This window comes from Dendrobates tinctorius, unplaced genomic scaffold (genome assembly GCF_039654945.1).
Source record: "Dendrobates tinctorius isolate UK_male_01 unplaced genomic scaffold, ASM3965494v1 ptg000022l, whole genome shotgun sequence".
Lineage (NCBI taxonomy): Eukaryota > Metazoa > Chordata > Amphibia > Anura > Dendrobatidae > Dendrobates > Dendrobates tinctorius.
In genome coordinates this window covers 87,359,986-87,384,092 of record NW_027361690.1, presented here as the reverse complement: position 1 = coordinate 87,384,092, position 24,107 = coordinate 87,359,986, and the positions used below count along the sequence as shown (strand labels likewise).

Genomic DNA, 24,107 nt, shown 5'->3' with positions numbered 1-24,107 from the left:
GTAACTCATGACCAGCCATGTCAGACCAACCAAACCACGACCGACGATGTCAGACAAGGATTTATACAGGACGAGAAGTGTTAATGAAATGGGCCCTCCTCCTTTTTTTCCAGTACAATCCTTACAGGAGTGAATAATCTCCACTTACATTATGCAATCTTCAACAGAAGAACGAGAATTTTTTCAGCCACCTAAATGATTTCATGTGTAGAGTTGAGCGATACCAGCCGATACTTGAAAATATCGGATCGGAATGGATCGGCCGATCTTAAAAAAAAGTATCGGTATCGCCGATTCCGATACCGGGAACCAATGCAAGTCAATGGGGCCAAAATATCGGAATTAAAAAAAAACCTTTCTTTCCTTGTAGGTTAATTCTACATGAAGAAAAACAACTAAGAATAATGTAGAATGTATTGTGGGAGGTGGAGGAGACATTAAAGCCATAGAGGTTTAGCCCAATCAAATGGAATAGCAGGAATTAAACTTTTTTTTTAAAGATGTTAGGAGTTACAAAGATATTGACTATGTTAGCCTCATTTATATTTTGCCAGACATGTATGTCTTCTTCTTCTTTCTTCTTCTTTCTTATTCTTCTTCCTTTTTTTTACCTTCTTCTTCTTCTTATTCCTTTTTTTACATTCTTCTTCTTCTTCCTCCTTTTTTTACATTCTTCTACTTCCTTTTTTTACATTCTTCTTCTTCCTTTTTTTACATTCTTCTTCTTATTCCTTTTTTTACATTCTTCTTCTTCCTTTTTTAAATTCTTCTACTTCCTTTTTTTACATTCTTCTTCTTCTTCTTCCTTTTCTTACATTCTTCATATTCTTCTTATTCAACAATTATTATTCTACATATTCAACTTCTTCATCTTCTTCCTATTCTTCTTCATCATATTCTTGTTTGTGTCAGGCATTCCTGTAGTTGTTATCTGGAAAAGTTAGAAGTTTACACCTTCCGTTCTGCCTGTCACAAAAGATTTACAACAGGATTTGTCCGCGTTCAGTTTGGCCTGCAGCAGCAGGCCTTTTCCAGGGGCATCACGAGGAGGAACGGACTCACCCCCATACACTGCTTAGTCTTCTTCTGCTTATAAATAAGATAATATCATTTGCTCAGAGTATTAGTCTTATGCTTAATGTTCTTCTGCTTTGTTTTTTTTATGCTTCTTGGTCTTCTCTCTCTTGTTGTTCTGCATCTTGGTGGTTGTCTTCCTGTTCTTTGTCCTCTTGAACCAGCTGACGGTACTGGCACCGGGAGGGGCAGCAGAAGGAACAAGAGCCAATGGCACTACCGAGGACCAGCTGACGGTGCTGGAACCCGGTTACTAAGCAGGAGGTACCTGTGCTACAAAGCACTACCAAGGACCAGCAGACGTTGCCGGAACTCGGATACCGAGATGGAGGCACCTAGGCCAAAGGCTCTGACGAGAACCAGCTGACGGTGCTGGAACCCGGAGGGGTAGCATAAGCTGCAAGAGCAAATGGAAATAGCGAGGACCAGCTGACAGTGCTGGCACCCGGAGGGGCAGCAGAAGGAATAAGAGCCAATGGCACAACCAAGGACCAGCTGACGGTGCTGGAACCCGGTTACTAAGCAGGAGGTACCTGTGCTACAAAGCACTACCAAGGACCAGCAGACGTTGCCGGAACTCGGATACCGAGATGGAGGCACCTAGGCCAAAGGCTCTGCCGAGAACCAGCTGACGGTGCAGGAACCCGGAGGGGTAGCATAAGCTGCAAGAGCAAATGGAAATAGCGAGGACCAGCTGACAGTGCTGGCACCCGGAGGGGCAGCAGAAGGAATAAGAGCCAATGGCACAACCGAGGACCAGCTGACGGTGCTGGAACACGGTTACTAAGCAGGAGGTACCTGTGCTACAAAGCACTACCAAGGACCAGCAGACGTTGCCGGAACTCGGATACCGAGATGGAGGCACCTAGGCCAAAGGCTCTGACGAGAACCAGCTGACGGTGCTGGAACCCGGAGGGGTAGCATAAGCTGCAAGAGCAAATGGAAATAGCGAGGACCAGCTGACAGTGCTGGCACCCGGAGGGGCAGCAGAAGGAATAAGAGCCAATGGCACAACCAAGGACCAGCTGACGGTGCTGGAACCCGGTTACTAAGCAGGAGGTACCTGTGCTACAAAGCACTACCAAGGACCAGCAGACGTTGCCGGAACTCGGATACCGAGATGGAGGCACCTAGGCCAAAGGCTCTGCCGAGAACCAGCTGACGGTGCAGGAACCCGGAGGGGTAGCATAAGCTGCAAGAGCAAATGGAAATAGCGAGGACCAGCTGACAGTGCTGGCACCCGGAGGGGCAGCAGAAGGAATAAGAGCCAATGGCACAACCGAGGACCAGCTGACGGTGCTGGAACACGGTTACTAAGCAGGAGGTACCTGTGCTACAAAGCACTACCAAGGACCAGCAGACGTTGCCGGAACTCGGATACCGAGATGGAGGCACCTAGGCCAAAGGCTCTGACGAGAACCAGCTGACGGTGCTGGAACACGGAGGGGTATCAGAAGTTACCCCTGAAAAGCAAAGTTGGCATGCCGCAAGCTGGCCGCAGTTACCGAATCACACAGTCCTACAGGGGGTGCTTGTCCTACTGGCACTATGGAACAAGCCTTTCTTACCAGAACCCGCAGTCCACATAGGAAGCACCTAAACTGCTGGCACCCTAGCCTCGGCTAACCCAACCGCAACACGACATGGCAACTTGGGGTGGCAAACTGACATTGACACTTCCCGGAAACAGCAGGCAGGGCTGGAACCAAGCTGGGCAGGAGGGAGTACCCGTGCCAAAGTCAGTTATGAGCAGCAACTGGCGATGTTGGAGCCCAGGACAAGCACTTAGCAGGCTGAGGCCTGATGTGCTGTCAATTGGGAGGCAGCAGGACAGATTGCCATCAAAACAGCAGGGGAACAGCTGACGTTACTGAACCCCACAAACACAGGAGCTAGTGTTTTACTCTGTGAAGACGGCACTTCCGAGCAACAACTGGCTGTGTTGAAGCCCAGGGACAAGCACGGAGCAGGCTGAGGCTGCATTGAAGAAATTTTAAGATCGGTTGTAGACTACTAATTTGAACCAAGCTCCACTTAGGCCTGTGGCTTCACTGATTTTCGTATTTCCCCTGTCCTCCAACCCCGCCAGTTACAGCTCCGAAGTGGCGTCTGCACAATCCACACTTGTTCCTGTGTTACAGGTGTTCAATCCGGTCAGTTAATCCCCTGATGTGTGTCCGGCAATGTTGCCTGCTCTGTCCACATTCCCATAATGGGAATGTGGACAGAGCAGGCGACATTGCCGGACACACATCAGGGGATTAACTGACCGGACTGAACACCTGTAACACAGGAACAAGTGTGGATTGTGCAGACGCCACTTCGGAGCTGTAACTGGCGGGGTTGGAGGACAGGGGAAATACGAGAGACAGTGGAGCCACAGGCCTAATTGGAGCACGGTTAAAAATCAGTAGTGGTATGACTGTGTAGGCAGCAGGAGACTTTGCCATCTACACAGCAGGGGATCAGCTGACGTTACTGAACCCCACTGAGACACGGGAGCAAGTGTCTCTTTCCGTGTGGACGGCACTTCCGAACTACAACTGGCTGTGTTGAAGCCCAGGAAATAGGAGGGTGTAGGCAGAGGCCTACTGTATTTTGAAAGAGGTGACAGCAGGAGAGACTGCCATCCACAAAGCAGGGGATCAGCTGACGTTACTGAACCCCACTGAGACACGGGAGCAAGTGTCTCTTTCCGTGTGGACGGCACTTCCGAACTACAACTGGCTGTGTTGAAGCCCAGGAAATAGGAGGGTGTAGGCAGAGGCCTACTGTATTTTGAAAGAGGTGACAGCAGGAGAGACTGCCATCCACACAGCAGGGGATCAGCTGACGTTACTGAACCCCACTGAGACACGGGAGCAAGTGTCTCTTTCCGTGTGGACGGCACTTCCGAACTACAACTGGCTGTGTTGAAGCCCAGGAAATAGGATGGTGTAGGCAGAGGCCTACTCTATTTTGAATGAGGTGACAGCAGGAGAGACTGCCATCCACACAGCAGGGGATCAGCTGACGTTACTGAACCCCACTGAGACACGGGAGCAAGTGTCTCTTTCCGTGTGGACGGCACTTCCGAACTACAACTGGCTGTGTTGAAGCCCAGGAAATAGGAGGGTGTAGGCAGAGGCCTACTGTATTTTGAAAGAGGTGACAGCAGGAGAGACTGCCATCCACACAGCAGGGGATCAGCTGACGTTACTGAACCCCACTGAGACACGGGAGCAAGTGTCTCTTTCCGTGTGGACGGCACTTCCGAACTACAACTGGCTGTGTTGAAGCCCAGGAAATAGGAGGGTGTAGGCAGAGGCCTACTGTATTTTGAATGAGGTGACAGCAGGAGAGACTGCCATCCACACAGCAGGGGATCAGCTGACGTTACTGAACCCCACTGAGACACGGGAGCAAGTGTCTCTTTCCGTGTGGACGGCACTTCCGAACTACAACTGGCTGTGTTGAAGCCCAGGAAATAGGAGGGTGTAGGCAGAGGCCTACTGTATTTTGAAAGAGGTGACAGCAGGAGAGACTGCCATCCACACAGCAGGGGATCAGCTGACGTTACTGAACCCCACTGAGACACGGGAGCAAGTGTCTCTTTCCGTGTGGACGGCACTTCCGAACTACAACTGGCTGTGTTGAAGCCCAGGAAATAGGAGGGTGTAGGCAGAGGCCTACTGTATTTTGAAAGAGGTGACAGCAGGAGAGACTGCCATCCACAAAGCAGGGGATCAGCTGACGTTACTGAACCCCACTGAGACACGGGAGCAAGTGTCTCTTTCCGTGTGGACGGCACTTCCGAACTACAACTGGCTGTGTTGAAGCCCAGGAAATAGGAGGGTGTAGGCAGAGGCCTACTGTATTTTGAAAGAGGTGACAGCAGGAGAGACTGCCATCCACACAGCAGGGGATCAGCTGACGTTACTGAACCCCACTGAGACACGGGAGCAAGTGTCTCTTTCCGTGTGGACGGCACTTCCGAACTACAACTGGCTGTGTTGAAGCCCAGGAAATAGGATGGTGTAGGCAGAGGCCTACTGTATTTTGAATGAGGTGACAGCAGGAGAGACTGCCATCCACACAGCAGGGGATCAGCTGACGTTACTGAACCCCACTGAGACACGGGAGCAAGTGTCTCTTTCCGTGTGGACGGCACTTCCGAACTACAACTGGCTGTGTTGAAGCCCAGGAAATAGGATGGTGTAGGCAGAGGCCTACTGTATTTTGAATGAGGTGACAGCAGGAGAGACTGCCATCCACACAGCAGGGGATCAGCTGACGTTACTGAACCCCACTGAGACACGGGAGCAAGTGTCTCTTTCCGTGTGGACGGCACTTCCGAACTACAACTGGCTGTGTTGAAGCCCAGGAAATAGGAGGGTGTAGGCAGAGGCCTACTGTATTTTGAAAGAGGTGACAGCAGGAGAGACTGCCATCCACACAGCAGGGGATCAGCTGACGTTACTGAACCCCACTGAGACACGGGAGCAAGTGTCTCTTTCCGTGTGGACGGCACTTCCGAACTACAACTGGCTGTGTTGAAGCCCAGGAAATAGGATGGTATAGGCAGAGGCCTACTGTATTTTGAATGAGGTGACAGCAGGAGAGACTGCCATCCACACAGCAGGGGATCAGCTGACGTTACTGAACCCCACTGAGACACGGGAGCAAGTGTCTCTTTCCGTGTGGACGGCACTTCCGAACTACAACTGGCTGTGTTGAAGCCCAGGAAATAGGAGGGTGTAGGCAGAGGCCTACTGTATTTTGAAAGAGGTGACAGCAGGAGAGACTGCCATCCACACAGCAGGGGATCAGCTGACGTTACTGAACCCCACTGAGACACGGGAGCAAGTGTCTCTTTCCGTGTGGACGGCACTTCCGAACTACAACTGGCTGTGTTGAAGCCCAGGAAATAGGAGGGTGTAGGCAGAGGCCTACTGTATTTTGAAAGAGGTGACAGCAGGAGAGACTGCCATCCACACAGCAGGGGATCAGCTGACGTTACTGAACCCCACTGAGACACGGGAGCAAGTGTCTCTTTCCGTGTGGACGGCACTTCCGAACTACAACTGGCTGTGTTGAAGCCCAGGAAATAGGAGGGTGTAGGCAGAGGCCTACTGTATTTTGAAAGAGGTGACAGCAGGAGAGACTGCCATCCACAAAGCAGGGGATCAGCTGACGTTACTGAACCCCACTGAGACACGGGAGCAAGTGTCTCTTTCCGTGTGGACGGCACTTCCGAGCTACAACTGGCTGTGTTGAAGCCCAGGAAATAGGAGGGTGTAGGCAGAGGCCTACTGTCTTTGTAATGCGGAGACAGCAGGAGAGACTGCCATCTCCACAGCAGGGGAACAGCTGGCAGTGCTGAACCCCACTAACACTTGAACGAATGTGTTTGGCTCTGTGGAGACGACACTTCTGAACACCAACTGACGTTGTTGGAGCCCAGGATTAGGTGAGGAGCAGGCTGGGGCCTACTTGATTTTGGCAGGTGAATGCAGCAGGAGACTTGCCATCTCCACAGCAGGGGAACAGCTGACAGTGCTGAACCCCACTAACACTTGAACGAATGTGTTTGGCTCTGTGGAGACGACACTTCTGAACACCAACTGACGTTGTTGGAGCCCAGGATTAGGCGAGGAGCAGGCTGGGGCCTACTTGATTTTGGCAGGTGAATGCAGCAGGAGACTTGCCATCTCCACAGCAGGGGAACAGCTGACAGTGCTGAACCCCACTAACACTTGAATGAATGTGTTTGGCTCTGTGGAGACGACACTTCTGAACACCAACTGACGTTGTTGGAGCCCAGGATTAGGCGAGGAGCAGGCTGGGGCCTACTTGATTTTGGCAGGTGAATGCAGCAGGAGACTTGCCATCTCCACAGCAGGGGAACAGCTGACAGTGCTGAACCCCACTAACACTTGAACGAATGTGTTTGGCTCTGTGGAGACGACACTTCTGAACACCAACTGACGTTGTTGGAGCCCAGGATTAGGCGAGGAGCAGGCTGGGGCCTACTTGATTTTGGCAGGTGAATGCAGCAGGAGACTTGCCATCTCCACAGCAGGGGAACAGCTGACAGTGCTGAACCCCACTAACACTTGAACGAATGTGTTTGGCTCTGTGGAGACGACACTTCTGAACACCAACTGACGTTGTTGGAGCCCAGGATTAGGCGAGGAGCAGGCTGGGGCCTACTTGATTTTGGCAGGTGAATGCAGCAGGAGACTTGCCATCTCCACAGCAGGGGAACAGCTGACAGTGCTGAACCCCACTAACACTTGAACGAATGTGTTTGGCTCTGTGGAGACGACACTTCTGAACACCAACTGACGTTGTTGGAGCCCAGGATTAGGTGAGGAGCAGGCTGGGGCCTACTTGATTTTGGCAGGTGAATGCAGCAGGAGACTTGCCATCTCCACAGCAGGGGAACAGCTGACAGTGCTGAACCCCACTAACACTTGAACGAATGTGTTTGGCTCTGTGGAGACGACACTTCTGAACACCAACTGACGTTGTTGGAGCCCAGGATTAGGCGAGGAGCAGGCTGGGGCCTACTTGATTTTGGCAGGTGAATGCAGCAGGAGACTTGCCATCTCCACAGCAGGGGAACAGCTGGCAGTGCTGAACCCCACTAACACTTGAACGAATGTGTTTGGCTCTGTGGAGACGACACTTCTGAACACCAACTGACGTTGTTGGAGCCCAGGATTAGGCGAGGAGCAGGCTGGGGCCTACTTGATTTTGGCAGGTGAATGCAGCAGGAGACTTGCCATCTCCACAGCAGGGGAACAGCTGGCAGTGCTGAACCCCACTAACACTTGAACGAATGTGTTTGGCTCTGTGGAGACGACACTTCTGAACACCAACTGACGTTGTTGGAGCTCAGGATTAGGCGAGGAGCAGGCTGGGGCCTACTTGATTTTGGCAGGTGAATGCAGCAGGAGACTTGCCATCTCCACAGCAGGGGAACAGCTGACAGTGCTGAACCCCACTAACACTTGAACGAATGTGTTTGGCTCTGTGGAGACGACACTTCTGAACACCAACTGACGTTGTTGGAGCCCAGGATTAGGCGAGGAGCAGGCTGGGGCCTACTGGATTTTGGCAGGTGAATGCAGCAGGAGACTTGCCATCTCCACAGCAGGGGAACAGCTGACAGTGCTGAACCCCACTAACACTTGAACGAATGTGTTTGGCTCTGTGGAGACGACACTTCTGAACACCAACTGACGTTGTTGGAGCCCAGGATTAGGCGAGGAGCAGGCTGGGGCCTACTTGATTTTGGCAGGTGAATGCAGCAGGAGACTTGCCATCTCCACAGCAGGGGAACAGCTGACAGTGCTGAACCCCACTAACACTTGAACGAATGTGTTTGGCTCTGTGGAGACGACACTTCTGAACACCAACTGACGCTGTTGGAGCCCAGGATTAGGCGAGGAGCAGGCTGGAGCCTACTGGATTTTGGCAGGTGAAGGCAGCAGGAGACTTGCCATCTCCACAGCAGGGGAACAGCTGACAGTGCTGAACCCCACTAACACTTGAACGAATGTGTTTGGCTCTGTGGAGACGACACTTCTGAACACCAACTGACGCTGTTGGAGCCCAGGATTACGCATGCCGCATGCAGAGGCCAATGGGCATCGGTTTTTATGGAGGTTGTGGACTACTACTGATTCTAACCATGCTCCACTTAGGCCTCTGGCTCCACTGTCTCTACTATTTACCCTGGCCTCCAACCCCGCCAGCTACATCTCTGAAGTGGCGTCAGCACAATCTACACTTGTTCCTGTGTTACTGGTGCTCAGTCCCATCAGTTGATCCCCTGATGTTTGTCCGGCAAGTTCGCCAGCTCTGTCCTCATTCCCACTACTGGTTATGGGAATGTGGACAGAGCAGGAGACCTTGCCGGACACACATCAGGGGATAAACTGATGGGACTGAGCCACAGGAACACAGGAACAAGTGTAGATTGTGCTGACGCCACTTCAGAGATGTAGATGGCGGGGTTGGAGGTCAGGGGAAATAGTAGAGACAGTGGAGCCAGAGACCTAAGTTGGGCACGGTTAAAAATCAGTAGTGGTTTGAATGTTGATGGAGCTGGTGACTCTGCCGTCCACACAGCAGGGGATCAGCTGGCATTACTGAACCCCAGTAACACAGGAGCTAGTGTGTTTCTCTGTGCAGACGACACATCTGAGCGACAACTGGCTGTGTTGAAGCACAGGGATTATAGTTCAGGTGGTAGAAAAATGAACACACCAGCAGACCTGGATACAGTTGCCAACCACTAATTTAGTCTGTAAGAGGAATGGCAAAGTCTTTGGAGATCCAGGCCTTGTTCATTTTCAGAAAAGTCAGCCGGTCAACATTATCAGAAGATAGTCGCGTGCGACGGTCTGTTAGTACACCACCTGCGGCACTAAAGACACGTTCCGATAATACACTGGCAGCAGGGCAAGCCAGCACCTCCAATGCATACTGGCTAAGCTCTGGCCATGTATCCAGCTTAGAGACCCAAAACTTGAAGGGGGAAGAGCCATCTGGGAGTACAGCGACAGGGCAAGACATGTAGTCTGACACCATCTGACGGAAGCGTTGCCTCCTGCTGACTCGAGGCGTCGCTGATGGTGTAGACAATTGTGGTGGACACACAAAACTTTGCCACATTTGGGCCATAGTGGTCTTGCCTTGTGCTGCGGCACTGCCTCTGCTCCCTCTTTGTGCAGAGTTTCCTCCACTGCCTCGACGCACTGAGCTGCTTTGTAAAGCACTAGCAACAATGCTGTCGGGTGGAATGGAAAACATTATGGACTGCACCAGTGACTCTTCGTACTCCCGCATTTTACGCTCCCGGTTCAACGTTGGTATGAGCCTTTGTACGCTGTCCCGGTAGCGAGGATCTAGGAGGGTGTACACCCAATAATCAGCCGAGACGAGAATGTGGGCGATGCGGCGGTCGTTTCTCAGGCACTGCAGCATGAAATCAACCATGTGCTGCAGACTCCCAACTGCCAAAGAACCGCTGTCCCCTGTTTGAGGCGTGACCTCGACCTGCTCTGCATCACCCCACCCTCGCTGTACATACTGAGTAGAGGTTTGTGTACCTCCCTCCTCTGGAGAGATGTCTTCCTCCTCCATCGACTCCTCCTCATCCTCCTCACAAAGTGTCCCCTGCCTAGGCCTTTGTGAGGAAACACGTAGCGCAGACTGTCCAGAAGCAGATGGCATTTGGGACTCCTCATCCTCCACCTCTTCTGAAACCTCATCCCTTAGTGCTTGCAGTGTTTGTTGAAGCAGGCAGATAAGGGGGACAGTCATGCTGACTAGTGCATCATCTGCACTCGCCATCCGCGTGGATTCATCGAAGGCACGCAAAACGAGGCAGATGTCCTTCATAGAGGCCCACTCAATGGTGCTGAAGTGTGAACGGCGCACAGTGCGACTTGCTTGCGCCTGATGCAGCTGGTACTCCATGACTGCTGCCTGCTGCTCACACAACCGCTCCAACATATGTAACGTTGAATTCCACCGGGTGGGTAGGTCACATATGATGCGATGTTCCGGAAGGCCAAATCGTCGCTGCAGAGCAGCGAGGCGCGATCTTGCCGTGCTGGAACGTCGCAAGTGAGCGCACTCTATGCGGACCTTGTGCAACAGTGCATCAAGATCCGGATAGTCCCTCAGAAAGCTCTGCACGACCAAGTTAAGAACATGTGCCAGACATGGGATGTGTGTGAGGTTGCCTAGGCCAAGAGCTGCCACCAGATTTCGGCCATTGTCACACACTACCAAGCCCGACTGGAGATTCGCTGGCCCAAACCACACATCGCTCTCCAGCTTGATAGCATTCCAGAGCTCCTGCGCTGTGTGGCTTCGATTCCCCAAAGAAATTAATTTGAGTACAGCCTGTTGACGTTTGGCCACGGCTGTGCTCATATCGGTCGTAACAGGCTCCTGCTCTGCTGTTTCTGAGGAACTTGAGTAGGAGGAGGAGTCTATGTGTACAGACTGGAGTCCTGCAATCCGTGGCGTTGGAAGAACACGTACAGCGCCACTCTCCAGATCCGTACCCGGCTCCACAACATTGACCCAGTGGGCAGTGAGGGAAAGGTATCGTCCCTGTCCATGGTTACTGGTCCACGCATCGGTGGTCAGGTGGACCTTGCTACTAACGGCGTTTAGTAGCGCATGTTTTATTTTGCCCTCAACATGTTTCTGCAGGGCAGGGACGGCTCGCCTGCTGAAATAAAAGCGGCTGGGCACGTTGTATTGGGGGACTGCCAATGCCATTAAGTCCCGGAAGGTGTCAGTGTCCACCAGCCTGAATGACAGCATTTCAACTGCCAGAAGTTTGGCAATGCCAGCATTCAGAGACTGTGCTCGGGGATGGTTTGCCGAGTAAGGGCGCCTTTTATCCCATGCCTGTGCTACCGATGGCTGTGATGGATGGGAACGTGCTGTTATGGGTGGAATCTGACAGGGTCTCCGGACAACAGTGGCAGAGGTTCTTCCTTGGCGATCCTGTGAGGAAGCCGAACCAGCAGTGTGTGAGCTGGAGGAAGAGGGCCCAACACGAACTGAAGAGGTGGTAGGTGGTGCTGTACGTTGGCCTACGTCTTCAGGGTGTCTCTGCAACTCCAACTCGTGCTTGGTGCGCACATGTTTCCACATATTTGTGGTATTGAGGTTGCTGACATTTCTCCCTCTTTTGACTCTCTGATGACACAGCTTGCATTTGACAAAGCAAATGTCATCTGCAACTGTGTCAAAAAAGGACCACGCACTGCAACTCTTGTGAGCGCCCGGTTTGCCTTTGGAAGGAGGAATGCTCCTAACGGGTGCCGAAGTGGAGGGTACAGGCAACCAAGTCTTCCCCCTCCCTCTGCCTCCTGTTTTGGCCGGTAGGGGAATCTCTTCCTCCGAGCTGCTCCCACCACCTTCCTGTTGCTCACGCCATGATGGGTCAAGGACCTCATCATCTTCCCTCCCCTCTTCAAACAGCTGCTTCTCCGGGGTTGTCTTGCCAGCACCGTACGCACCAGAAAGTGGCAACTGAGTCTCGTCATCATCTGATGCGTACTGAGGTGTGCTGACCATAGGCACTGGCCCACTCGCCTCTTCAGATTCAGAGGGACAAAGAAGTTGCGCATCACTGCATACTCCCTCTTCTTCACATTCAGGAATGCTGCTTGGCTGGCCCCCTCTTTCCAAGCCAACAGATTCCGAGAACAGAAGTAGAGACTGTGATGGCTCCTGTCCATGTCTCTCTGACTGCCTGGGCACTTTGGCAGGTGGTGAAGAGACAGATGGTTGCTCTTCGGTGCTCTGACCCTGAGAGGATGCGGAAGTAATTGAAGTCGATGCGTTAGCTGCCATCCATCCGACAACGGCTTCAATTTGTTCCTCCCGCAGCAGTGGGGTACGTTGAGGTCCTACAAAGCTGCGCATAAAGGACTGTTGCCTGCTAAAACTGGGGGATGCTGATCCACTGGTGCCCGCAGCAGGCCCAGAATCCCCACGTCCTCTACCTGTAGAATCCCCACGTCCTCTCCCTGCAGAATCCCCACGTCCTCTCCCTGCTGAAACTCCACGCCCACGCCCACGCCCCCGCGCCTTACTCCCTGCCTTCTTCATCTTGCAAGACTGCTTAAGATAGGCAAAAAAGTACAAAGGGGGGCCTTAGTGTGCTTATTCCTGAACAGCTGGTTACAGGTACAAGAAACACTAATTTTATGAAGTGTGTGTGTGTGGACTAGACTTTAATAGGAGCTGATGTGGCCTACACAAGTTCAAAATGTAGTGTTTGGTGAACTTTTTATGTGGTTTCTTTGTTTGAAACAAACTCAAAGTATGAGAACAAAGAATTGAAACTGATAGTATCACCAACTTTTTGGAGCTATTACAATGCAGGCAGGTAACCTACAATGCAAAAGATGAGGCTCCCAAAAAATTGGGTAATACTAATCTGGCTGCGCCGGCAGGGCACAAGCCAGAAAAAAAGGCTCCTCTATCTACTCCTATATAGTGTTTGCAACCAACCAATGTTGATGGATACGGATGGATGCACACTAATAGGAGAAGAAAAAATGTGCTGCACTCAAAGACAAATATGTGTGAGGCAGTGACGCACGTTGAGCGTCCTACAACCAGACGTAGCTGCAGGACACTCTACTCAGCGTGAGCTGCACTCACACACAGTCAGAGACCTCTCAGACAGCCATCAACAGTGCAGCTAAGTGGGCACTGGCACTGACAGGCTGCAGAAAGGCTCCGCTGTGTACTCCTATATAGTGTTTGCAACCACCGTAGATGGAGACGGATGGATGCACACTAATAGAAGAAAAAATGAGCTGCACTCAAATAAAAATATGTGTGAGGCAGTGACGCACGCTGAGCGTCCTACAGCCAGACGTAGCTGCAGGACACACTACTCAGCGTGAGCTGCACTCACACACAGTCAGAGACCTCTCAGACAGCCGTGAACAGTGCAGCAAAGTGGACACTAGCACTGAAAGGCTGCAGAAAGGCTCCGCTGTCTACTACTAGTGTTTGCAACCAACGTATATGGATACGGATGGAAGCACACTAGATTGAAATTATTTAAAAAATGCAGCTCAAAAAATAAAAGATGTATGAGGCAGCAGTGATCACACTGGGTGGCCTACAGCCTGACGTGGCTGCAGGACCCACTCCACAGCGTGAGCTGCACTCACACAGCCCTTGCAGACAGCTGTGAACACTGCTGCTAGGGCAAAGAAGGCTACAGTGGTGGTTTATGTAGCCTGGGTAAAGCACTAGATGTTTGGTGGAATCGCTATTTCTAACTGTCCCTCACAGTCTTCTACAGCAGCCTGTCCCTAACTGAATTCACAGCAGAGTGACCAGAAATGGCGGCTGCGGTGGCTTTTATAGTGCATCATGACATCATTTCGGCAGCCAATCACAGCCATGCCAATAGTTAACATGCCTACATGCCTAACAGGATGTGCCCACACTTCGGAGGATTCCCATTGGCTTAATCAAAGCAAGCAGGCTCATAGCATGATGGGAACTTCCTATTCCGATTCCGATCCCGGAATCCGATATGAAAAAAGTATCGGAATTAAGTATCGGAATTCCGATACCGCTAATATCGGCCGATACCCGATACTTGCGGTATCGGAATGCTCAACACTATTCATGTGCAATTTGGACACATCATTCAGTCTACCAATCCATTCACGCTACACAATTATGGTTAGCGCTGTGTTGTTGCCAGTGGCGGATTAAGTGGACTATGGGCCTGGGGCAGTTCATAAAACCTGGGCCCCTGTACCCCCCTTCCCACCTGAGCGCTGCGGTCCCCGTGCGGGAATTGACAGCCGTACGGACTGCAGCACTTGGTTTGCTGCGGGTCCATATGGAAAACCCGCCACCATTCCACCACGTGTGGACATGGCCTAAAAAGACGTTGCACATAAGCTGTAGGCCTACGGCCAATACGCACAAAATCGCCCAACGTGATCCTGGCCATAGGGGATCCACTTTAATGTCCCCACTTTAATTTGAAGTCCCCTTACTTCATCCATTGCAGTCCCCTATCACCCACTCCCTTCATCTGCAGTGCCGCTTCATCATTTGCAGCCCCTTATCCCCCCTTCCATTTCATCATGTGCAGTCCCCTTCCCCCCCAACTTCATGTGCAGCCCCACTCCCCCATCATCATGTGCAGTTAATTTTACCCACACATCATGTGCAGTTCCCCTTACCCCCACTTCATGTGCAGTGCCCCTTACCCCCAATTCATCATGTGCAGTCCCCCTTACCCCCAATTCATCATGTGCAGTCCCCCTTACCCCCAATTCATCATGTGCAGTCCCTCTTACCCCCAATTCATCATGTTCAGTCCCACTTACCCCTTAATTCATCATGTGCAGTCCCACTTACCCCTTAATTCATCATGTGCAGTCCCACTTACCCCTTAATTCATCATGTGCAGTCCCACTTACCCCTTAATTCATCATGTGCAGTCCCACTTACCCCTTAATTCATCATGTGCAGTCCCCCTTATCCCCCACTTCATCATGTGCAGCCCCACTTATCCCCCACTTCATCATGTGCAGCCCCACTCACCCCCCTTCATCATATGCAGCCCCACTCACCCCCCTTCATCATGTGCAGCCCCACTCACCCCCCTTCATCATGTGAAGCCCCCACTCATCCCTCCTTCATCCTGTGAAGCCCCCCCAAAAAACCTTGGGCCCGGGGCGACCGCCCCATCCGCCCCTATTAAGATCCGCCATTGGTTGTTGCTGTCAGAATCTGACAGATTATTGGCCACTGTAAATGAACCTTAACTCTACTCGCTTGTGTTTTTTTGCAGGAACTTCAGGAGATACGATTTTGATGACAAAAATGTGGACATAGATCACATGTCTGGAGAGGAGGCTCAATTAATATGGTGAGACGGCTTACTTTATACCAGAGACAGATTCCCCTCATTTAGCTTTTATGATCTCAGAATCAGTTTAAAAACAGCTCTGCTCAGCATTATATCGTCATGAATGTCATAAATATTAAGGTTAATATTCTGACAGAAGGGTCTCCGGAGGCCCAGATGAGTCACTACCCTCTGTGATAAGTGCTATAAACCAGGTATCACACAATACAGACACCGCACTTAACACACAAATGACACTAATGATCCCTGGAGAGCATTTTACATGCATTTTACATCTAGAAATCGATTGTAATGTTCATCATGTGATTCCAGAGTTAGAAATAGAAGCACGTGCTATTTCTGTTAATGTGATAATAATGGGGCTTTCTAGTTTTTAATGGGGTTTCTGAGGTTCTAAAAAATCACCTGGTTTTTCAGTACCGGCACTCTTGTGTGCCATGTTTCACATCATTTTACATGGCTGCAGTGATGATGCTCCATCTACCCATGTGACCACTGTAGACAAGCACTGATCTCAGTGTTTTCATGTCTTATACCGCTGAGGCCAGTGATTGGCTGCAGCAGTCACGAGGGTAGACATATTTCTGTTGCTATAGCCCAAAAAACGAAGATCAAAGGGAGCACTGGATAAGTATGACTAGAGTGACAGAAGATTTAACAAGTGAGTATAGGTGTTTTTTCTATAGATCATACCATTCCTACCTTTTAGCCAAACTTTTTAACACCTTAAGGGCATGTCACACTAAGAGATATCGCTAGCAATATCGCTATAACTAGTGACGTTATAGCGATATTGCTAGCGATATCTCTGTGTCTGATACTTACCTCCGACCGGCTCCCCCCTGGTTATCGCTGATCGCGCAAGAACGTCCAGGACTGTTTCTCGCCGTCAGCTTCCTGCGGCGCTTCCTGCTGTGACGACGAGCAACGCGTGGAGCCGGGCGGGAGGACGCAGGATCGCCTGGTGTGACAGGTAAGTAGCGACCCCCGTCCCCAGCGATGTCGCTAGTGAGATCTGCCTGTGTGGCAGCTCACTAGCGACCACTTAGCGATGTACCAGCGATCCTGACCGCGTCATATCTCTGGTCGGGATCGCTGGTACATCGCTAAGTGTGACAGTACCTTTAGCAAGACCCTTTAATTTCTATTTTAACTAATAGGACAAATATCAGACAAAGTCACTCACAGTATGTGAACAACAAAGGTGCTGTGCTGATCTGCAGGAATCTTAAAGATTAGACCCCATAGAACAAATATTGCTGGTGTATCTTAAGCACAGGCCTTAGGGTATGTTCATTCCTTGCATTTTTGCCTATAAAATGTAGTTGTTTGCTGTGTTTTTGTTGTGGATTAAATGTGTGATTTGTCTACAGTACATGTTAATAAAGTTTGTTTTATTCATGAAAAACACAGCTAAAAAACGAAGTACAAAATTTATGCTGCGTTCTTTCAGCGTTTTTGCAGTTTGTCATTGCTTTTAATGAGTTAAAAACACTGCATAAACGCTGAAAGAATTGACATGGCGCAGATTTTCAAGAACGCTGCAATGCTCAAATGCAGTGTCAGACTGAAGAACATTGGGCACACCGGAGAATTTGATTCTGAGGGCTCACCTTTCTTCCCCATTGGAGAGCCCCATATCAACTGCAAGGTTTGGACTATGATCTCTCCTGAAGGAGAAGCCAGGGCCCACCGGAGGATTCTCCGGTTCTCTGGTAGGCCAGTCCAACCCTGCTCAAATACAATTTCTAAAATCTCATAGCTTTTGCTGGCACTATAAAATGCAGCTTGGTTACCACCTGAAAAAAAGACACCAAAGAAACGCTACAAAAACACAACGTATGAACAAACCCTTAGTGTTAATGTACTGCATTCCTGAAAACTTTATTTCACTCCTGGAGGCTTTATTTGCTTCAAAGTGGAAAAGTGGATAAAACCCCATTAAATATTATCTTGCAAGAAAAAAATGAAAAAAAAAACGACAAACTCAAATTTATTTTTTAAATGATGGAATTTTTAATAGTAATATGTAATGTAAGCAATATAATGATAGAGCATTAATGGCTCATTCACAAGGCTTTATTATGGATTTGTTTAGCACTGAGCTTTACTTGGGCACCAATAGAAGTGCATACTTAACATTTAAATCTGTAAAATCGGGATATTTAAGCCCAAACCTCTACAAATCTGAAAATGCCCCAAAATAACAAGCTTTGCATAAAACCTGCCCATTTTGAGGTATGACTCAGTATTGTCCCTGCAAATTTAGACTGTTGCCAATATGGAACTGCATGGGGCCTATACCCTATATACAAATCCAACATAGCAGGGCTTGGACCAAGCTCCATGTGAAGGAGTGTGTTTGTAGCTATTCTCTACTTTGGGGTCCCAGAAACACTGCATAGTGGCTTATAGAATATGTTGCTGTAATGCCTCTGAGGAACATTTCACTGGCGACGAAGACACGGCTCCTACAAAGTTTGATCTTTTTCAGTGTTAATATACGGTTGTGAAACCTAGACGATAAAGAAACAAGACAGAATAATAATCGACTCATTGTGGTGCTGGAGAAGGATGTTATCAATACCATGGATGGCAAGAAGAACAAATAAATCAATTTTGGAACAAATCAAACCAAACATGTCACTTGAAGCAAGGATCACCAAGCGGCGACTAGCCTACTTTGGACACATCATACAAAAACAGCAAACACTGGAGATGGAAATCATGGTCGGAAGACTATAAGGAACAAGGTGAAGAGGAAGTCCAGCAACCCGATCAATTGATACTGTCAAGATTATGGCAGAGAAGACCCTGGTGGACCTATCTAGGCTTGCACATGATCGATCTTCCAACAGATCATTCATACATCAAGTCGCCATGGCTTGAGATTGAGTCGAAAGCTGTTCATAAAAAAGTGCCACCATAATGTATGAATGGTGCCTAAAGGTATAACTTAATGTAGCATATTTGCTGCACAAATTTCTATTTTTAAAAATCCGTTCCATCTATCTTAATGTGAATGATTCTGCAGCAGATGCATGAATGTTTACAAACCATATTGATAGGTACAGTATTTTCACAGAAACTTCTGAAACATGAGTCAACTTAGCCTTAGCAGGATGGCTTGTCCATTAATTATTATCCTTGACTCACTTGCTAAATCACCCATCACTTGGGAAGAGATTTCACAGATACACACGCAGATTCCCAGCGATAAGGATCATCACCAAAATCATATTGACATAGTAGCTTATCTTAGTAAGTCAGCGTAAAGGGCCCGTCACACTAAGCGATATCGCTAGCGATATCGTTTAAGCGTCACCGATTTTGTGACGCAGCAGCGATATTGCTAGCGATATCACTATGTGTGATACCTCCCTCCGACCTGCTCCCCCTGCTGGTTATCGCTGATCGCGCGAGAACATCCTGGGCCATTTCTCGTCGGCTGCTTCCTGCTGGGCTTCCTGCTGGCGCCGACGAGCAACGCGTAGATGCGGGCGGGAGGACGTCTTCATCGCCGCATCTGACAGGTAAGTAACAACCGCCGACCGCTGCTATGTCGCTGGTGGGATCTGCCTGTTTGGCAACTCACTAGCGACCATTTAGCAATGCACCAGCGATCCTGACCGGGTCGTATCGTTGTCAGGATTGCTGGTGCATCGCTAAATGTGACGGTACCCTAAGACCCTCTGAAGGTCCGAAGAGCTGGATCTATCAATGCAGTAATTGAGTATAGATCCTGAAACCAGACGCCTTTGTGTGGGCAGCGTGACATATTGGTATATAATACAAGTCCAACATTGACCTTAAGAATTTAGCTATTTTGTATAAAAATCTAGAACGTAAAAAGGATTATTACTAGTATGCACCATGATATTAATATTCTTTATTCCTTACTAATCCAGCTTTTTGCATATGTTTGTTTTAGACCATGGCTATGCTGCCAACTATTGTGAATCAAAGCCATCTGGTCTTATCTGATGCCAACGCCTCAGCACTGGGGTTTCCAAGCCCCTGGAGAGAACCTACATTTACAGCAGCTGCAAAAGTGCGTGTGGGCATTACCTGTTGCTTTTTCCTCATTGCATCATGTAGTAATGTGGCTGTACTGTGCAGCATTAGTGGGAAACGATGCAAGTCTCATCTCCGAATCCTTATTCTCAGCCTCTCTGTGGCTGACCTGCTGGTTACCTTTTTGGTTATGCCATTGGATGCAATGTGGAATGTGATGGTGCAATGGTACGCAGATGAACTTTCCTGCAAGATACTTAACTTTGGGAAGCTATTTGCTATGTATTCTGCTGCTTTAGTGCTTGTAGTGATCAGCCTCGACCGCCACTGGGCTATTCTGTACCCACTAAGCTTTACAAGTGCCGGGCAACGCAACCGGATCATGCTATGGATTGCTTGGATCGGCAGCCTTCTCCTGGCATCACCACAGGTAAAGATGAAAATGATTTTCTTTAATTATGGTTCCTGTTGTTATTTTAAATTGATATTTACACTCACAGACGTTTTCAATTTAGTGAAGATTCACGATACGTGTCACATTTAAGACTAATTCATACAACCATATAGCTGATGTTTTTTCTTGCTTTTACTGCTACAGCAGTTTGGGTAAGTAACTGAAACATACAGTACATGATCATATTTGCTCTGATCATAAGACCTACAGCCAGACAGAGATTTGAGGACATAATACAGGTGGTAAAATGCAGCCACTATGATGTCATGTGAATTAGCCCTTAAGACTGCCACCCAACCAGTAAACCTCAACTAGCAATCATATCAGAAGGTCAGTACCAGCAAAGGTCTTTGAGCAGGATAAAGTAAAACATACAGTCATGACAGTGACACTTTAGAGATGAGCAAATTTATCAAGCAAAATTATATTCTACTTAAGTTTTTAAAAAAATCAATAATTTTCAGAATATAGTTTTTTTGCAATTCAGACCACGCGAATTCAGCAAAATGGTCATCTGTTGAATCCCAGAGGGCCATGCAAATGGTTAAAAAAAATAATACTTACCTCATTGCTCATTTGTCCCACAAACCGGTCCTCTACTTATCCCTTTTTGGCCACTGTGCCTATTTTCTCTGGTTTCTTGTGGCTTGGCTAATCCTCAGAGGTCACCACGCAGAGACGTTGCAGGGCATGTCGTAGTGTCATGAATTACAACTCATGGCACCCATGTGACTGCATGTTGCACTGTGACCTTTGAGGCATAGTGGACTTGGAAGATCCCTCCTGGATTGAAGATACGGGGAATGTCAGCCGAAGGGTATAAAAGAAGCGTAGAAGACCGAAAAGCGAGATGCAGTGATCATGGGATAGGCAGTGAGGTGGCATTCAGTTCGCTATTAATTGAAATTCCCTGTAAAATTCATGTGATTTGGCCAATTTAAATTTTGTCAGATGTGTTCATCTCTATTGTTGACTTTTAGTGAACGCATGTTTGAGTCATTTTGGGTCTGACATGCTAAGTCACTGGGAATAAATCTGTCAGTTGTTTCAAGAGATATGGTCACTTATTCCGTGAGTCATTTTCTTTGGGGTTTTAATACAATGTCTGATTGTTCTGCAGCATGGTTACATGCAATTATTTACTTCTAGACTATGCTGGAACTTGTATTGTCAGTGACTCAATGTGCATTTCATGACAAGGCAATGATGAGATCTGGAATACCTTAAAGAAACCGTACACTGTGTTAAACCACAGTCCCTAAAATTTTTCAAGCTATATTTAAAAAAAAAAAAAAAAGTTGGCAATAGTGATGAGCGAGTGTACTCGTTGCTCGGGTTTTCCCGAGCATGCTCAGGTGTCCTCCGAGTATTTTGGCGTGCTCGTAGATTTAGTTTTCATCGTCTAATCTGCATGATTTGCGACTTGTAGACAGGCTGAATACATGTGGGGATTCCCTAGCAAACTGGCATTCCACACATGTTCACAGCCTGTCAACAAGTCGCAAATCATGCAGATAAGATGAGGAAAACTAAATCTCAGAGCACGCCAAAATACTCGGAGACCACCCGAGCATGCTCGAGAAAGCCCAAGCAACGAGTATACTCGCTCATCACTAGTTGGCAACCCTAATTATGTTACTACAGCATATGTTTAATTTCAGTGTACAGAACGTCAATTAACAAAAGTTAATAATGCAAAGGTTCGAAAATCATAATTATGTCTTACATGTCTTCTTAGTGTAAATTTATTGATAGGTACCCAACTTTGTGCTCATTTCATAATATATATGATCCATAACTTCCAAACATACCAGATCCAGCGGGAATTTCCCAATATGAGGGAGCTGTCCCGCAGTCCCAAGAGGTCAGGGCTGTGTCCCTGACTTCCACTCACTTTATATGCAATGTTATCTCTCCTGCTATCTTCATTGCTCCATACCTCCTCCTCCTCGGGGGGGGGGCAGGGGCTGAAGTTTTCTGTTCCGCATACACTTGCATTCAATTCAACAAACAATTATTTTCTTTTATTCAGATCTTATGTCACCAAGCTTAGAATTTGCATAATATTAGGCAGTAATTAAGGCTATGAGCCACTGCCTGCACTGATAAGTATGGGAGAATTTGCTATACTTAAAGGTGCATTGTAAGCTCTGAAATTACGACTGGCCCGGCTGTAAACCACAAAGAAATGACTGAGAAGCTGCCTACGCAGCCTCCCTGCTTGACCAGAGATAAACTGAATAGCGTGGGAAAGTTTCTGAATACTTTCCCACGCTGTCAGTTCACCGGGGGTCAAGCGGGGGAGTCTGCGCAGCCTCAGTGACTACCATTGACGTCACTTAGGCTGCGCTGACTCTTCGCCTGACCAGTGGTGAACTGACAGCGTGGGAAAAAGTTCAGAAACATTCCCGTGCTAATCAGTTCATCGCCGGTCAGCCGGGGAGGCTGTACAGGCAGTTTCTCTGTCATTCCTCTGTTGTTTACAGGCGGGCCGGTCGCATTAGCACTGGTCCCAGTTGTAAACTATTTAACCCCTTCAGATAAATTGCAGCGTGGGACTTGACTGTATGGCGGACAGGTATGGGATAATGTTGCTTTTTTATTTTGGATTTTTTTACAGGAGAACGATGGCTTTGAATGGATTGGGAGTGAAATAAAGATGGAAAAAAATGTGTGTTTATTTCATTAAAAGTCTTTTTTCTTAATGTGTGTGTTTTTTTAACCCTTTCAGACTAGAGGATTAATAATGGATATGTGTCTTATTGACACCTCTCCATTATTAACCAGGCTTAATGTCAAGGTGATAGCAAGGTGACATTAACCCCTTATTACCCCATATGCCACCGCTACAGGGCAATGGAAAGAGAGCGGGTAAGTGCCGGAATCTTACAGATGCGCCATTTCTGGGGTGGCTGGGGGCAGATTTTTTTAGCCAGGGGGGGTCAAAAACAATGGTCTCTCTCTAGGCTAATAATTTCTGCCCTCAGTCACCTGCTTGCCCTCTCTGGTGGAGAAAATTGTGCATGAGCCCATGCCAGTTTTTTCCGTGAATTAATCCTTTAATTTAACACCTACAGCTCCAAATTTTAACACACATGCACTACTAACATTATTAGTGAGGGACATATAAAAAAATAACAGATATGCAACAGTTTACTATATGTAAACCATGTCTCAGATCCTGTCAGGTTCGGAAATGATTTTATAGAAGCCGACAATTGAATTATCGGCTATTCTGCCATCTATATCTCTATGAAATATAAATATATATATATATATATATATATTTATACATAGTATATCTATATATATATATAATTGTCTAATTCTGTATGTCTGTCTTTCTGTCTGTAACGGAAATCCCGCGTTGCTGATTGGTCGCGGCCTAATGTGCAGATGGTAGCCAGGGTCCGGAGGAGAGGAGACTCCTCCGAACCCTGGGTACCATAAATCTGTAAAAAATAGAACTAAAGTAAAAAATAGTGATATACTCACCTTCAGACGGCCCCCCGGACTCTTTCCCTTCTCTAACCACTCGCCCGGCATCGCGGTCCCAGTAATGCTTTGTGCCAAAGACCGCTGATGACGTTGCGCTCTCGCGAGAGTGATGTCATCTTCGGTCCTTCGCGCTAAGCCTTACTGGGACCGGAAGATGCCGGGGCAGGAGTGCACATGAGAATCACACTTTTGCAGTGTGTCTCCAAGAAAATGGCACCGGACAGCGCGGTATGGGCATGTGCATACTTCGGCGCCAGTGCCACACTCCTCCCCCAGCCTCCTGCAGAATGGGACAGTGCTGGACCACAGGAAAGATGGTTGAGTATACGTAAATGTTTTTTTTTGTATCTGTCAAGTTTCCTAGGGGTGAGAGGACCATGCATACCAGGAAAGGAGGGTGACAGGACCATTCATACCAGGAATGAGGGGTGAGGGGGACCATGCATACCAGGAAAGGGGGGCTAGGGTAACCATGCATACCAGGATAGGGGGTGAGGGGACCATGTCAAACCAATCTAATCAGTTTTTATGAAGAGGTAAGCTATAGACTGGACCAAGGTGAGTCATTGGATGTGGTATATCTTCATTTTTCCAAAGCGTTTGATACCGTGCCACAGAAGAGGTTGGTAC

General features: G+C 48.4%; 1 protein-coding gene across 1 annotated transcript in view; it reads left to right on the top strand.

Annotated features, from left to right (window-relative positions):
* The window catches only part of LOC141084265 (gonadotropin-releasing hormone II receptor-like), a 107,363-nt gene that overhangs the window by 41,174 nt on the left and 42,082 nt on the right, over positions 1-24,107 (top strand). The window contains exons 2-3 of the mRNA XM_073568862.1: positions 15,434-15,511; positions 19,443-19,955. Coding sequence (XP_073424963.1) covers positions 15,509-15,511; positions 19,443-19,955 — 516 coding nt within the window. The 5' untranslated portion in view covers positions 15,434-15,508. The remainder of the gene's footprint in view (positions 1-15,433; positions 15,512-19,442; positions 19,956-24,107) is intronic.